The 17775-nt window shown below is 39.6% G+C and overlaps 1 protein-coding gene across 1 annotated transcript in view; it reads right to left on the bottom strand.

The window, feature by feature from the left end:
- Positions 1 to 207: 207 nt before the first annotated feature.
- brip1 (BRCA1 interacting helicase 1) overlaps positions 208 to 17775 on the bottom strand; it is a 295612-nt gene continuing 278044 nt past the window's right edge. Inside the window, exons 19-21 of the mRNA XM_072243257.1 lie at positions 11808 to 12164; positions 4397 to 5350; positions 208 to 1546 (exon numbers count right to left, since the gene is read on the bottom strand). Coding sequence (XP_072099358.1) covers positions 318 to 1546; positions 4397 to 5350; positions 11808 to 12164 — 2540 coding nt within the window. The 3' untranslated portion in view covers positions 208 to 317. The remainder of the gene's footprint in view (positions 1547 to 4396; positions 5351 to 11807; positions 12165 to 17775) is intronic.

A 17775-nucleotide genomic window follows, 5' to 3' on the forward strand; every position in this document is an offset into this window, starting at 1 on the left:
ACCACACAGTGCTCTGCGACGACACTGGTGCCAAGCTATATCGGCCCTTGCCCTTCCCTTGGACAACATTGGTGTCGTGGAGAGGGGAGACTTGCAGCATGGGCAACTGCTGGTCTTCCATACAACCTTGCCCAGGCCTGCGCCCTGGAGAGTGAAGACTTTCCAGGCACAGATCCATGGTCTCGCAAGACTAACGGATGCCTTTTTTTAAAATCAAATTCAACTTATTACAAAAAAAATCGACCATTGTAGACTAAACATTTTCTAAATTAAATTCCCCCCCCCCAAAAATCTAATTAACTTTGTAATCTAAGCATCTAAGAGTTGCATTTCTCACCTTCTGAGATGTTTTTTTTCATTTTTGTGTTAGAGGTCATTTGTTTCATAGCTGATGAGTTATTTCCTGATGCTTCCTTTACAATAAGAGGATCATCACCTACATTGATATCAGGATTAATTTCATCTATGTTTGTATGTTCTTCTGGTTGAGGTAGTTTGTCCATTGGTTCAGAATATTTATCATGTAGGACAGCCCTCAAATTTCTTTCTTTATAACTTATGGCTGAAATTGAATTTTCCACATTATCTTCACTGTGCTGTACCTGGGCTAATTTCAATGGGGAAGAGCACTCCTCTGGCATTAATATTTCAAACTGAATAATGGGTGCTTTCTCTCGTATAGATTGTAAATTTCTATTATGTTCTCCTTCACGCCACAAGGAATTGGCCAACAGCTGGCTGCTGTAACAGTTCCTTCGTCTTTTTTCTTTTAATTGAATTCTTGCCATTGTTTTAAAATCACGAGACATTTTAATCTTACTTTTATATTCCTTGGGAAAAAGTCCTTTGCTGGACCTTTTACTGTACAACTGGTCATATGCTTCAACAGTCTGACTAACAAGGCTGCCCTTACCATTACTTACACAATTTAGGGTTCTTCCATCTGTTCTCTTTTGATAGGGTCTTATAGAAAGCATATTTACAGACCTACTTCTCAGTCTATAATTCGGTTGAATTAAAGATAGATTTTCTGCTCTTCTAATTTTCCTTCGATTCTTACAACCAGTTACACGAGATGAAATAGATTTACTTTTTCCTGTATTTTCCTTAAAATTAATTTTCATGCTTGATCCATTTGAAGTGCATCTTTCTGATACTTCCTCCACAAATGAATTCTCTTTTACTCCCTGAACAATTTCCCTAACATGAGGCCTTCTAATCTTCCCCTCTATCAGACAGTTCCTTTCACATGATGTCACTTTGCTTTGTTTTTGGAGTTTGTTGCACTTAATGGAACAGTCCTTTTGTTTTTCACTTAATATCTTATTTGGCATTTTCAGAATATCTTCAACCTTGGCTAATGTACTTTGTACTGGCTGTTTATCCTCATCTGCAGACTTTCTTCTATTTCTTAAGAAAGTGCTGCACTCCTCTGAACAAATTCCTTGCCCTTTTAGGAAAGGAGGCTTTGATAAAGCCTTTGGAAACTCAACAGGAAAAGCTGATTGCTCTTCTCCACCAGATGAAGCTGAAGCAGTATTAGTTCCTAAGAAATTAACAAAGATGGAAAGTGAACAAGAAATTTTAAACAGTGACTTTTGTTCACTTATCGTTCTAAGTAAAAGTAGAATGAAATTAGGAAATTTCTGACTACCTGATACTGAAGTTGGAGTTATGCCACTTGTTAAAGCGTTCATCAAATAGAGCACTTAAAATTACACCAAAAGTATTAACTAAGAAATACAAAACAGCTGGAATTGACAATATTCAGAATTCTGCTGAACAAAGCCCTATCCAACAACAAACTAATGAATGAACATTAGAGGCTTCAAAGTATTGCACAGTATTGAATTGTTATTAAGATTCTTTAAAGTAAAATTTGAATACACTTTACATTTATAGCACATTTGGTATTTAGTGCTATTTAAAATATTTGACCAAAAAATCAAGGCAAAAGGAGGTACATTTTTAATACAAGAATTAATAAAATATAAAATATACTAAAGCAGATTCAACAATATTTTTAAAAAATTGAATTAGATGTACATCTAGAAAGATGGCCTTTACAAAGCTATGGAGGAGAACAGAATGGACAGTATTAAAAGTGTGGGAAATCTGATTCTAAAAAAAGCTTAAAAAGTGTAGTATCCCAAGTTGAAGAACCAAAGGCAGAAAACAGGTTCCTCCTGATAATGTTTTGCATCATAAATGCAAAACTTGCATGTCCAAAAAAAGTGCTTAGTGGTGAATGGAGGACTGACCAAACATCAGCACAACGTTGTTACCCAAAATAGCTTTCTTTCAAAGCTTCATCATCTATAATGACTGGAATATGTATATTTTGGGGAAAATGGACTTCTTTATTCTCTTGCCTTAGTGGATGATGAGGTTTTGGGTCACATTGTAAGACCAATGTTTTCAATTTGGATATCCTGACAAAGCTTCTGTGTGCTCCTATTCAATATATGAGAGAAACAACCTTATTTCATATCCCCTTGACATAGGCAGCCAATTTGCTCCAGTGGATCAATGCTGGCTCAAGGATCAATCACATTCCCACCACCATAGTAACCTATACTTCCACATTCTTATCAGCTTCTTCCAATTCCTATTTTGCTCCAATACTCTAGGGCAATGTAACCTATCCTAATGTTATTTGGGAAGTGTGAAGAAGCTGGAACACTCAGGGGGAATCTACAAAAATCAATTATATAACAGAATTCTTTAGTGATGATTTGTTACCTAACTACATGGTCTTCAATAATATACAAGACCTGCTTATTACATTTCTGTGTATTTTGTAATTTTTTAAAGCAGTTGTATAATGAAATAATAATGTCTTACAGCATGAAGTTATAAATACTAGTCCCAGGATACTGTTTCCTAATGAGACAATTATTTGAACCATACCATCATGGTAAATATTAAGCATAGGTCAGATATTCCAGCAAAGACAAACTGGAGTCAGGCCCATTTATGGACCTTGTTGGTTGGTTTTGAAGAAATAAATGGACAGGGCTAGAAAAAAAATCATTAACACTGTAAAATTTATGACTGGTTTGGAATGACCAAAAAAATGGGGTAATAAACAGCAGGCTGACTCCTACCCTCAAGAAGCAAATCAATGTAATGCAGCGAAACAAAAAATCAGTGGCCAACTGACAGCCATCTGACAAATTGATGGTAAAATGAAGAGTAACCATTGTCAACAATCCTCTTCTCATATTACATTAACTGTATGTCTACTACACTTAGAGATTATATTTTAACATGTTTCATAATACCTTAAGCCAAAAATATAATACAAAGAACATCTGGATAATTAATTTCAAACATGAAATGTAATCATAAAAACCCTTCTGCTGGAAATATTTTATGTTTTTCTATTTATTTCAGCAACCAATACCTTAAATCAATAAGTATTTTAATACAGATTATAATTCTTAAATGTAGTTAAAATTCTGAGAGTTTTCACACATCTTCCTTATTGATCAAATTAAGCACTGTATCTTTACAATCATAATCAGTTTCTGATACAATTGTGTCACGGTTACATGACAATGCAAAGCAGCTTCCCAAACTACATGCTGAATATTATGCATGACATGTTCCGTCACTTTAAAGGTTCAATTTTGGGGAATACATAGTATACTTTTATCTCTCTCATTATTTGTATAACCTAGAGACCCATGTATCATAATGGGTGGAGCCAGAAATATATGCAATATAAGCAAATAAAATGGTATTTGAGAATTGAGAGATAATTTGTAAAAAAAAAACATCTGAGAGAAAAGGGTAGTACTTCCTACTTTTAAAAGCTAAAGTAGTTTTAAAAGAGGGAGCAACTCTGTTTAACAAAGTATAAAGCAACAGTAGTTTGCAGTAATAACGGTCTTTAATGGATTTAACATAAATTTTGCCTTCCAATCACCAATTTTATTATTTTAGAAAAACATTACTCATGAAGGAGAGGACACAAAAACAGTTGGTTCAAAGACTTTAGAACTGTGGGCTTTTACTGAAATTTGTCAATAACATTGCAGAATATAGGCTTATAGTGACAAACTTATAGCTGTTAAAATTCACTGAAAAATAATTCAATAACATAATTTCAAAATTACTGCCCAGACAGGGACTGTACAGTGACATCTTCTCATACAACACCTGACCTAAGCTTGTATTAGGTGTTTGAAAAGAGGATGTTTTATTCACCAGCATTAATATTTCTTATGATTGTCAAATTAAAACAAGCTAGAGACTAAAAGATCTATTAATTGGTTTGGTTTGACTGATAAAACACCTGTTTCTAGATAGGATACATTTGTTTTACATTAGTTGTGATCTTCAGTAAATCCTAGATGCTGGGTATGTAAATACTGAGTTATTAATCTATTACCTTTATTTCTAGATCTGGACAGTCTATGATTCCTGCTTGTGGCTACTTTGTCAGTATTTCCCAATTTGGCACCCTCCTGGTATCTAGTGTTGATCTCCTCCTCATTGTCAACTGGAACAGCTAATTCAGATATACTTTTGTCTTTCACTTCCAAATTTGAACACAGACCACTGGGTTCAGCTTTCTTCCATTCAAAACCTGAACATGTTTTATTATTTTCCCTGAATTCTGTCGTTCTGTTACTGGATCCGTCATTTGTACGCTGAAAGATCTCCACACGTTCACTTCCTATGATTTCAGGCATAACAGTATGATCATGGATGTCATCATCTTTTTGTGTGCATGGCGAACTAGCAATCACTGTTTCTGAACAGTTTTCTTCTGAATCTTGGTCAAAAAGCTCTGGGGTGAAGCACGAGGTCTCAACCTGAACACCCTCTTCTGCTTCCATAGGCTGCTGCCTATCATTGTCAATCAAGGGTTGTATTTCCGTCATTTTTCCTTCATCATCAAAGGATAATTCCACAATAGAGGAAGGTAACGCACCCACGGAGCTGTTATAAGAATTTCCCATAATATCGTAAGCCGTTTGATTGTCCTTATTATTCTCAAATAGACATGGAGCCGCATTTAATAATATATCCTCTTTAAAACTTATTGATGTATTTGTATCTCTATGCAACAGAGACTCAAACTGTAATGAAGTTACTTCCATTTCTTGCTGTCTCCGTGTAACAGAGTTACATTGATCTTTTTTGTATTCATCATCCTGCACCAATTCTACGATTGGAAAATGTGACTGAATGGGTGCTGAAGTCCAGGGCTTTTTACTGAAACACTGCGTGGTGGATGCTGATGCTATTCTTGAGATATCACTTTTCACTTTGGTACTAGAATTTTTGAAGAGTGGAGTCTTGGTAATATTGCCTGCAGAAGAATTCTCTCTCTTGTTACCTGTAGTACATGCAATAATGAGGAAAAAATGTCAATGCAGCATTACTTGAAGCCAACTAAATATGCAATTATCTGAACCATGCAAAATATATTGTGAAAAATAAAAATATAATACAATTTTTTAGATTCAGATTAATTTTATTTATCACATATGAAATGTGTCGTATGCATTAACAATCAACACAACCCAAGGATGTGCTGGGGGCAGCCCGTAAATGTTGCCACACATTCTCCAGCACCAACATAACATACCTAAAACATTTTATTTTGAGCACAGACATAATTCAGGTACTCAAGTTATAATTACTGGTGAGGGAGATTGTAGTGCAAACTCAAAAAGGCCTAGTAACCACCAATAGATATTGAGGTCCCAAAACAGCCACTGCTGTAAAGTAACTGATGAGATTTTGAGTGTCACTTGAGAGAAAGGATATCCTGAAATAAAAAACAACATACACTTTGAACTTCATCTCATAGAACTAGGTTAAGAACTTTAAAAGAGCTCTCAAAGTTATGACAAAGTTTGGAAAGGTAAATACAAATAATTATTTCTAAAGTTCAGTGAATTTGGACATCAATTCCAAATTAGTACACAGATCATTAAGAGTTATTAAAATTTGGATTGCATTACAATATGTGTTGAAAATCAGTCAATACAGATTTGAAGAAGTAACACATACGAAACAACATTTTTAAGAATGGGGAAATGAGCAGGAAGTGGTATTAGGATTGATGGGCTCACTGAGAAAGTTAGAAAGCACTATATTTGCTGACTTTATAGTTCTTTATACTAATATTTTGATGAGCCCAATCAAATATAGTTCAGAACAGTGAGCCAGAACATAATGTGAAGCACTTGATAAATGGGTGAGTGTTCCACATCCGGTCAGTGGGGAAAAAAAATCTAATAGAACTAAGACCACAAGAATTCTAACAACACACACAAAATGCTGGAGGAATTCAGCAGGTCAGGCAGCATCTATAGAAATAAATAGTTTATCAACATTTTGGACTGAGACTCTTCTTCAAGAATGAGAAGGGGGAAGATGCCAGAATAAAGAGGTGGGCGGAGGGGAAAGAGGCCAGCTGGAAGGTGATAGGTCAAGCCAGGTGGGTGGGAAAGGCCAAGGGTTGGAGAAGAAGGAATCTGACAGGAGAGGACAGTGGATTATATGAGAAAGGGAAGGAGGAAGGGACCCAGGGGGAAGTAATAGGCAGGTGAGAAGTAACAAGTCAGAGTAGGGAATGGGGGCAGGAAATTTGTTTACTGGAAGGAAAATCGATATTTATGCCATCAGGCTGGAGGGTACCCAGACGGAATATAAGGTGTTGCTCCTCCACCCTGAGGATGGCCTCATCTTGGCACAAGAGAAGGTCATGAACCAACACAGTTCTAACAGCTGCTAACCAAATGGAGAACAATTCTGCCAGTGTGCCCACAACCCATATCCTATCTTGATCTGCAAGAACACCAGGCACTTATGAGGCAGGAAAGATTTTATAAATTAAAGACTAAACATTGATTGAGCTGATTGGAAATAGGTTTCTGATTTTATATATTTCAGTGCATAAGGATTTTAGAATTAAGCAGAAAATAGTTTAGGACAGACAACCTTGTAGCTCACTGGTCATGTGCAATGTCCTCCTGTAGTCAGCATGACATGATTTGCAACACAAGTTTCTTCAAGCTAAAATGAACACCATCGCATGACTGACAAGACTGACTCAAGAAGGAGAAAAACAAGTTTTATCTTCCATTGTTTAACAGCAACTGAATTTCATGGGCTAAAATTATTCAAAATCAGACTCGTATCAAAATCTCATTTCGCGAAGTAGAAGATCAAAATCTCAATTAATGATAAAAAAAAGTTTCTTCAGTGAACTGGATACTAACTTACATTAACCATAAGATATAGGAGCAGAACTAAGACATTTGGCCCACCGGATCAGCTCCGCCATTTCATCATGTCTGATCCAACTTTCCCCTCAGCCCCAATCTTCTGCCTTCTCCCCATATCCCTTCATGCCCTGACCAATCAATCTTTCAACCTCTGCCTTAAATATACATAAAGACTTGGCTTTCACAGCTCCTGTGGCAAAGAATTTCACAGATTCATCAGTCTCTGGCTAAAGAAACTCCTCTTCATCTTCGTTCTAAAAGGACACTCCTCTATTCTGAGGCAGTGTCCTCTGGTCTTAGACTCTCCACCATTGGAAACATTCTCTCCACATCCACTCTATCAAGGCCTTTCACCATTAAACACGTTCCAATGAAGTCACCCCTCATTCTTCCGAATTCCAGTGAATACAGGCTAGAGCCATCAAATGCTCTTCATATGACAAGCCATTCAATCTGGAATCATTTTCGTGAACCTCCTTTTGAACCCTCTCCAGTTACAGCACATGCTTTGTAAGATAACATGCCCAAAACTGCTCACACTACTCCAAGTGAGGCCTCACAATGTTTTATAAAGGTTCATCATTATATCCTTGCTTTTCTATTCTAGTCTCTTGAAATGAACACTAACATGGCATTTGCCTTCCTCACCACAGACTCAACCTGCAAATTAACCTTTAGGGAATCCTGCACCAGGACTCCCAATTCCATTTTGCACCTCAGTTTTTTGTATTTTCTCTCTATTTAGAAAATGGTCAACAATTCCAATTCTTCTAGCAAAGTACATGACTATACACTTCCCAACACTGTATCCATCTGTCATTTCTTTGCCCATTCTCCTAATCTGTCTAATTCCTTCTGTGGCCTCTCTACTTCCTCAAAACTATGTACCCCTCCATCTATCTTCATACCGTCCACAAACTTTGCAACAAAGCCATCAATTCCATCATCCAAATCATTGACATATGTATAACATAAAAACAATTGGTCCCAACATAGACCCCTGCAGAACCTCACTAGTCACAGTAGCCAGCCAGAGAAGGCTCCCTTTATTCCCATATTCCCACCCTTTGTCTCCTGCCAATCAGCCACTGCTTTATCCATGCCTGAATCTTTCCTGTAATACTACAAGCTCGTAGCTTATTAAGCAGCCTCATATGTGGCAGCTTATCAAAGGCATTCTGAAAGTCCAGGTAATTCTACTTTGTCTCTCCTCATGTTATTTCTTCAAAGAATTCCACCAAATCTGTCAGGTAAGACTTTCCCTTGAGGAAACCATGCAAACTACACCCTATTTTATTATGTGCCTCCAAGTACCATGATACTTCATCCATAATAATTGACACCATAATCTTCCCACCCGCTGAGGTCAGACTAACTGGCCCATAGTTTCCTTTCGTCTGCCTCTCTCCCTTCTTGAACAGTGGAGTGACATATGTAATTTTGCAGTCTTCCGGAACCATTCCAGGAGTTAGTAATTCCTGAAAGATCATTACTTGTGCCTCCACAATCTCTTGAGCCACCTCTTTCAGAGCTCTAGGGTGCACACCATCTGGTACTTATCTACCTTTAACCTTTCAATTTCCCAAGAAACTTTTCTCTAGTTAGGGTAACTTCACACACTTCATGCCCCCTGACACCTGAACTTCCACTATACTGCTAGAGTCTTCCACAGTAATACCGCTGCAAAATACTTATTCAGTTCATCTGTCATTTCGTTGACCCCCCCCCCATTACTTCCTCTCCAGCACCATTTTCCTGCAGTCCAATATCCATTCTCGCCTCTCTTTTACACTTTATGTATCTGAAGAAACTTTTGGTACCCTCTTTAATATTATTGGCTAGTTTACTTTCGTATTCCATCTTCACATTCTTATTTTTTTTGTTGCCTTCTGTTGGTTTTTAAAAGCTTCCTAATTAATTCTTGTTCTATTATGTGCCCTCTCTTTGGTTTTTATGTTGGCTTTGACTTCTCTTATTAGCCATGGTTGTGTTATCTTTCCTTTAGAATACTTCTTCTTCTTTGGGATGTACATATCCTGTGCCTTCTGAATTGCCTCCAGAAATTCCAGCCATTGCTGCTCTGCCATCTTCCCTGACAGTGTTCTTTTCCAATCAATTCTGGCCAACTCCTCTCTTATGCCTCTGTAATTCCCTTTACTCCACCGTGACACTGATACATCTGACTTTAGCTTATCCTTCTCAAATTCCACGGTGAATTTAATCATATTATAATCACTTGCCCCTAAGGGTTCTTTTACCTTATGGTCTCTAATCAATTCCGGTTCATTGCACAACATCCAATCCAGAATAGCTGATCCTCTTGTGGGCTCAACCACAAACTGCTCTTAAAAAGCCATCTCATAGGCAGTCTAGAAATAGCCCCTCCTGGAATCCAGCACCAACCTGATTTTCCCAATCTACTTGCATATTGAAGCACCCCCCCGCCCCCGACTAGTGTAACATTGCCTTTTTGGCATACATTTCCTATCTGTAATTTGTAGGCCACATGCTTACTGCTGTTTGAGGGTCTGTATGCAACTTCCATCAGGGTCTTTTTACCCTTGCAGTTCCTTAGCTCTATCCACACTAATTCAACACCTTTGAACCCTATGTCACCTTTCATTTTTTTTTTTTAACCAACAAAGCACCCCCCTCTGCCTTCCTGCCTATCCTTTTCATACAATGTGTATCCTTGGACATTAAGCTCCCAGCTACAATCTTTCAGCCATGATTCAGTAATGCCTACAACAACATACCTGCCAATCTGCAACTATGCTGCAAGTACATCTACCTTACTTCGTAAACTGTGCGCATTCACATACAACGCCTTCAGTCCTGTATTCACCCTTGTCAATTTTGTTGCGCCAAGCTTAACCTTTTGATTCCTAACTGTGTCTGAGGTCTTACCAACATCTGCCTCCACAACCTTTCCACTAATTGTTCTGGCACTCTGGGTCTCATCCCCCTGCAAATCTAGTTAAACCCCACCATGCAGCATTAACAAACCTTCCTGCTAGGATATTAGTCCCCCTCCAGTTCAGGTGCAGACCATCCCTTCTGTACAGGGAGCACATTACCAAGAAGAGAGCCCAATGATCCAAAATTCTTATGCTTTCCCTCCTACATCAACTCCTTATCCACATATTAAACTGCATAATCTTCTTAGTTTTAGCCTCACTAGCATATGGCATGGGTAGCAATCCTGAGATCACAACCCTGGAGGTCCTGCCCCTTAACTTAGACCTTCCAATGCAGAACCTCATCACTTGTTCTACCCAGGTCTTTGGTACCCACATGGACCACAACTTCCAGCTGTTGACCCTCCCCCTTAAGAATGTTGAGGATTCGATCCAAGATATCCTGGACCCTGGCACCCGGGAGGCAATATACCATCCAGGAATCTTGTTCTTACCCACAGAACCTCCTGTCCATTCCCCTAACTGACGAATCCCCTATCACCACAGCTGCCTCTTCTCCCCTCTTCCCTTCTGAGTCACAGAGGCAGACTCAGTGCCAGAGACTGGACCACTGTGACTTTCTTCTGTTAGGTCATTCCCCCCAACAGTATCCAAAGTGATATACCTGCTGTTGAGGGAAATGGCCACAGGGGTTCTCCGCACTGGCTCCTTAACCCTTTTCCCCTTCTCAAGTGTCACCCAGTTTCCTGTGTCCTGCACCTTGGTTGTAACTACCTCTCTATATGTCCTATCTATTACTCCTTCAACTTCCCGAATGATCCAGAGTTCATCCAGTTCCAGCTCCAACTCCTTAACGTGTTGTTAGAAGCTGCAGCTGGATACACTTTATAGTTGTAGTGGTCAGGGATCCCGAAAAGGAGCATTGCACTATCCTGCCTGACATCTCTACCGTCCAAGCTGAGCAGATGAAAAGAAGCGAGAAAAAATTTGACCTTTTCTTTCCTTTGCTTTCTCTGATGAAGCCACTCTTCACTGAAACATCACAGAGTTAAAGCCTTAAGATCACCACTCTGACTATGTCCACTCAGATTATGGCAAGTGCAACAATGGCTGTTGTACTTGCCCCTGCCTTTCTTTAATTTGCTCTTACTAATCAATCCGAAATGCAGATTGGCCACTGGTCAAAGCTCTATTACACCGCTGCAACCCGCTCCTGCCTTTTATCTTCAGGCAACAGACCCGATTGAAGATCCCTCCTCTCCAAACTTCCGATGTCCGGATTGGCTGCTGATCAAAACACTATCATGCTGCCGTGAACCACTCTTGCTTTTTATTCTTGGGCAGTGGACCTGATTGAAGTATGCTCTTCTCTAAATTTCCAATGTCCGGATTGGCCACTGCTGCAAACTGCTCTTGCCTCTTATCCTCTGGGAGAGCAATACAGAAATATTTTTATCTCTCCCAAACTATAGTTAATTGCCAAATGGAAAATATAATTTTAGGGAAGGTATTTTGTTGTGCCTCAGTTGACGTAAATATGGAACCAAGCTAATCATGTTAAAACCTTTATACTGCTTTTGTAGAGTACAAAAGCCCACTAAACATCCACAAGAAGTAATGGTACTTATTAATTACTAACCTGGTCTTCCTCTGATGCTCACTTTGCTGGTATTGCAGAAGGGAGATGTAGGAAATGCACTGGGACTATTCTTTTCTTTTTCTATGTAGGCTTTGGGTTGGGTGCTCTTCAAAATATTATTTTCTAATGAGGCTTGAGGGCTGACAATCAGTGACTGGCCATCTTTGTTCTTATCCTCTGCAGGCTTTGGAAAATTTTCATTTGAACATCCAGTTGCAATAGCTGGCATTCTATTGAGGATCTTGGGTAAATCATCAACAATCTTTTGCTGAGCATAGGAAAACATGGTCAATGAATCTAGAGCACAGCTGAAATTTGGATGGTGTTGAATTTGCCGACGGATCCATTTTGACAGTCCTGTAATTAAACAAATGTTACATAAATGAAAATTAAAGGAATGTTGAAAACCTAACATGAGGAACAAACAATTAAGAAAATGGGATATAGATTTTGTGACATAATTCTTTAAGTGAGTCAAAAAAGGTAAGTATAAACAAAGGTTGGGCAGGGGGAATCTAGCTTTGGCAAACTGATTCAATTTAAGTTTGCTCCCAAAATTAATGGTTTTTTTCTCTTCAACTTTGGCATTTTGACATTTATTTCCAAAATCCTAAAAAGGATAATTTTTTAAAATGATGCTTGCCCAACCAGTATTTTCAAGATTAAATTGACTGATTAACTTATAAAAGTTTATTATAAATATAATTATTCATGTTAAATACTATTCTTTATCTATTTCATTTCAAATCTCATTACAATTGGTATATATAATTATCTGGATAGACAGGGTCTGATTAGGAACAGTCAATGTGGATTTGCGTGTGGAAAGTCATGTTTGACAAATCTTATTGAATTTTTTGATGAGGTTACTAGGAAAGTTGATGAGGGTAAAGCGGTGGATGTTGTCTATATGGACTTCAGTAAGGCCTTTGACAAGGTTCCACATGGAAGGTTAGTTAGGAAGGTTCAATCATTAGGCATTAATATCGAAGTAGTAAAGTGGATTCAGCAGTGGCTGGATGGGAGACGCCAGAGAGTAGTGGTGGATAACTATGTGTCAGATTGGAGGACGGTGTCTAGTGGTGTGCCTCAGGGATCTGTACTGGGTCCAATGTTGTTTGTCATATACATTAATGATCTGGATGATGGAGTGGTAAATTGGATTAGTAAGTATGCAGATGATCCTAAGATAGGTGGTGTTGTGGATAATGAAGTAGGTTTTCAAAGCTTGCAGAGAGATTTAGGCCAGTTAGAAGAGTGGGCTGAAAGATGGCAGATGGAGTTTAATGCTGAAAAATGTGAGGTTCTACATCTTGGTAGGACTAACCAAAATAGGACATACATGGTAAATGGTAGGGCATTGAAGAATGCAGTAGAACAGAGGGATCTAGGAATAATGGTGCATAGTTCCCTGAATCTCATGTGGATAGGGTGGTGAAGAAAGCTTTTGGTAGGCTGGCCTTCATTAATCACAGCATTGACTATAGGGGTTAGGACGTAATGTTGAAATTGTATAAGGCATTGGTGAGGCCAAATTTGGAGTATTGTGTACACTTCTGGTCACCGAATTATAGGAAAGATGTCAATAAAATTGAGAGAGTACAGAGGAGATTTACTAAAATGATGCCTGGGTCTCATCTCCTAAGTTACAGAGAAAGGTTGAACAAGTTAGGTCTTTATTCTTTGGAGCGTAGAAGGATGAGAAGGGACTTGACAGAGGTATTTAAAATTATGACGGGGATAGATAGAGTTGACGTGGATACGCTTTTTCCATTGACAGTGAGGGAGATTCAAACAAGAGGACATGAGTTGAGAGTTAAAGGGCAAAAGTTTAGGGGTAACATGAGGGGGAACTTCTTTACTCAGAGAGTGGTAGCTGTGTGGAACGAGCTTCCAGCAGAAGCAGTTGAGGCAGGTTCGATGTTGTCGTTTAAAGTTAAATTGGATAGATATATGGACAGGAAAGGAATGGAGGGTTATGGGCTGAGTGCAGGTTGGTGGGACTAGATGAGAGTAAGAGTTCGGCACAGACTAGAAGGGCTGAGATGGCCTGTTTCCGTGCTGTAATTGTTATATGGTTATAGCAACACCAAACTATAATGCTGTAAAATGTTTAAGTTATTAAGTGGGTATAAAATCACATGTAACTCTTGCTTCAGTTAGTGACTTAATATACGGGGTGATAGCCACCCCCACCCCGGCCAAACTTAAGAAATCTCGTTTGAGTGGATGCTGCGCAATGTGTCCCCTGTTACAAATCAGTACCACGAAATAACAAACAGTATACAATATGCGATTAAAATGATTGAGCTTTATAATTCTTAATTTGACTATATGATTAGTAAAGAAAACAAAAAAAGGAAAAGGGCCCATTCTCATGAAACAGTCTAATGCGCAATGTTGGAGCTCACTGGCAATGCCATTCATCCACCATCAACCTCCTCCAATCGTCGCTGACCTTCGGACCCTCGCTCCAAGTCCACTCAGTCCGAGGTCTACCAATTCTCTCCATTCACGTCTTCTCTCATCTCTCCCCGCAAAAAGCCGCAAATTCCTGGCTCCCAGTCACACAAGAAAGAACAACATCCTGCTCACTGGCTAGCATGCCCCGATATCTCCATTCATAACCCAAACATTGCACATCAGCTTGCATCTGGTCTCTACCCCTCAATTCCCTACCTGATCATGTGTCTGTTTAAATGCTTCTTAAACTCTATCATATATACTTCCACTATTATAAAACTCAAAAACAATATTACAATATTACATAAATTTACTTTTACTTTACTTTATACTTTATTGTCGCCAAACAATTGATACTAGAACATACAATCATCACAGCGATATTTGATTCTGCGCTGCCCGCTCCCTGGATTACAAATATTAAATATTAAAAATAGTAAAAATGAGTAAATATTAAAAATTTAAATTATAAATCATAAATAGAAAATAGAAAAATGGAAAGTAAGGAAGTACAAAAAAACCGAGAGGCAGGTCCGGGTATTTGGAGGGTACGGTCCAGATCCGGGTCAGGATCCGTTCAGCAGTCTTATCACAGTTGGAAAGAAGCTGTTCCCAAATCTGGCCGTACGAGTCTTCAAGCTCCTGAGCCTTCTCCCGGAGGGAAGAGGGACGAAAAGTGTGTTGGCTGGGTGGGTTGTGTCCTTGATTATCCTGGCAGCACTGCTCCGACAGCATGCGGTGTAAAGTGAGTCCACGGACGGAAGATTGGTTTGTGTGATGTGCTGCGCCGTGCTCACGATCTTCTGCAGCTTCTTTTGGTCTTGGACAGGACAACTTCCATACCAGGTTGTGTTGCACCCTAGAAGAATGCTTTCTACGGTGCATCTATAAAAAATTAGTGAGGGTTTTAGGGGACAGGCCAAATTTCTTTAGTTTTCTCAGGAAGTAAAGGTGCTGGTGGGCCTTCTTGGCAGTGAACTCTGCTTGGTTGGACCAAGTCAGGTCATTTGTGATATTGACCCCAAGGAACTTAAAGCTTTTGAACTGTTCCACTTGCGCACCACCGATGTAAACTGGGTCGTGTGGTCCGTTATAGAGAACAAGGTGAATGATCTTAAAGGGAGACTCACCTACTGCAGGGAGATGCAGAACTGCTGTGTATTCTGTTTCACCGAGACCTGGCTCTCCCCTGCCACCCCCGACTGTGCCATCCGACTGGAGGGATTTTCGATCCATCGGATGGACCGCACGGCGTCTTCGGGCAAGACGAGGGGAGGTGGTGTCTGCCTACTGATCAACACCGTGTGGTGCTCAGACATAGTGGCACTGATAAGCTCCTGCGGCCCGGACCTGGAACACCTGTCGGTGAAGTGTCATCCCTACTATTTGCCACGGGAATTCACCTCGGTCATACTGACAGCAGTCTACATTTCCCCCCAGGCGGACGTGGAGTGTGCTCTGAACATACTGTATGCCAACATCAGTGGACTTGAGAGCAGGTATCCGGAGGCTTTGCTCATTACAGCCGGGGACTTTAACCAGGCCAATATTATATTATATATAATATTATCTTTTACCATCATAATATTCTGTAGATAATAAAATAGCTCAGCAGTCATCAGTTTCTTTATATTTTTGACTGGAACCTCACAGCTGATGCTGGCCATGACCAACCTCTTAAAATACTTCATCACAGTCGACTTAAGTGCAACTGTTGTTGAGGCAGCTCACCTTGCTCTTCATGGGCACTGGTATGAATGTTGCTTTTTGGAATCAAGTAGAAACTTCCAAATGCAACAGTGAGAGATTGAAGTCATATACACAAAATGCTGGAGGAACTCAGCAGACCAGGCAGCATCTATGGAAAAGAGTAAACAGTTGTTGTTTCGGGCTGAAACCCTTCATCAGCACTTGAAGAAGTCCTTCAAAACTCCTGCCAGATGGTTGACACTAGTTTTCAGTGCCCTACCAAGTAAACCATTATGGGCTAAGGCCCTTATAAAAGATGTACTAAAGTCACCCTCCAAGACACAGATTACAGGGTCACCAGATGCTGAAGGGAGTTTGATTCTCCCTTTCGAAGCATGTGCATAAAAGGCTCTTTAGCTCATCTGTGAATGAGGCATCTCAGCCATTCATAATGTTAGGTTTCGTCTTGCAGGAAGTAACGGCCTGCAAGCATTGTTAGAGTTGATGTGCGTTGATTTTTGTCTTTAACTTCAATTGGAATTGTTTTTTTTTGTTCTTAAAATAGCCTTCCATTGGTCATACCTGCACTTTGTGTACAGTTCTGGATCTAGCCTTCAACAGACTACAGATTTCCTGTTTCATCCAAGGCTTTTAGTTTGGGTATATCCAGTATGTTCTTGAAGACACACACACTTCTACACAGGTCTTGATGAAGTCAATTACAACTGTGGCATATTCATTCAGTCCAGTCCACCAACTCAAAGTAGTCCTATACTCCTCCGCCTCGCTTGACCATACCTCCTCGGTCCTCACCACTGGTGCTGCGGTCTTTAAACCCTGCCTACATGCCAGGAATAGAAGTGATAGGACTTTCCAAAGTGCAGGTGTGGGATGGCATGCTAAATGTTCTTGAAGGTGGTTTAACAGTGGGCAAGTGTGTTGGTTCCTCTGATTCCACAGGTGATATGTTTTTGGTAGTTGTACAGAGAAGTCTTCAAGCTGGCCTGGTTGAAATCCCCCGCAAGGATCGGGAAGCATTAAGGTGCGCTGTTTTGTAACTGTTGATCATAGTGGTCAGCTTGTCCAGTGCCTGCCTGATGTTGGCCTGCTGTGGAATATACACCATTACCAGAATGACAGCGGAAATCTTCGTTTGCAGAAAAAATGGATGACACTTAACCACTAGATATCCTAAGTTAGGTAAGCAGGACTGAGACAGAACCATTACATCTGTGCACTATGATGAGTTAATCATGAAACATATTTAGCTCCTTTATCTTTAAATTACTCTACTGACCTGTTATTACAGTGAATGGTGAGGCCATTGGGCTGTAGCACTGCACCCAAAACGGCAGGGTTAGCCATATTTCTGTGAAGCAAAGTACACAATAGTCCCTGATGTCCCTCTGAAACTGCAATCTTGCTCTGAGGTTTTCAGTTTTATTTTCCAGAGATTTTATATTTACCACCAGGATAGTCGAGTGTGGGATGTCTAAGGTCTCTGTGTTTCAATCATACCTGTAGCGCAGTGTGCTACCCCTTTACCCTTGACATTAAGCTAACAGGTAGGTAAGTTCACTGCTTTCTCTCCCTCTTTTTCTAAACAGCAAGGCCATTCAATACACAGGAATATTTCCAGAAGATGATCATCAGAATATTAACTATCTCTAATGTCACTCTCAAAATCCTGGGACATAGACAAATAAGGATTTGTGGCTCTTAAATCAACCATCATGAAATGTTTCATGAGGCTGATCAACTCTAGCCTCCCAATAAATCTCAATATACTGCAACTCGCCTACCACCAAAACAGGTC

The sequence above is a fragment of the Mobula birostris genome, chromosome 25, assembly GCF_030028105.1.
Source record: "Mobula birostris isolate sMobBir1 chromosome 25, sMobBir1.hap1, whole genome shotgun sequence".
Lineage (NCBI taxonomy): Eukaryota > Metazoa > Chordata > Chondrichthyes > Myliobatiformes > Myliobatidae > Mobula > Mobula birostris.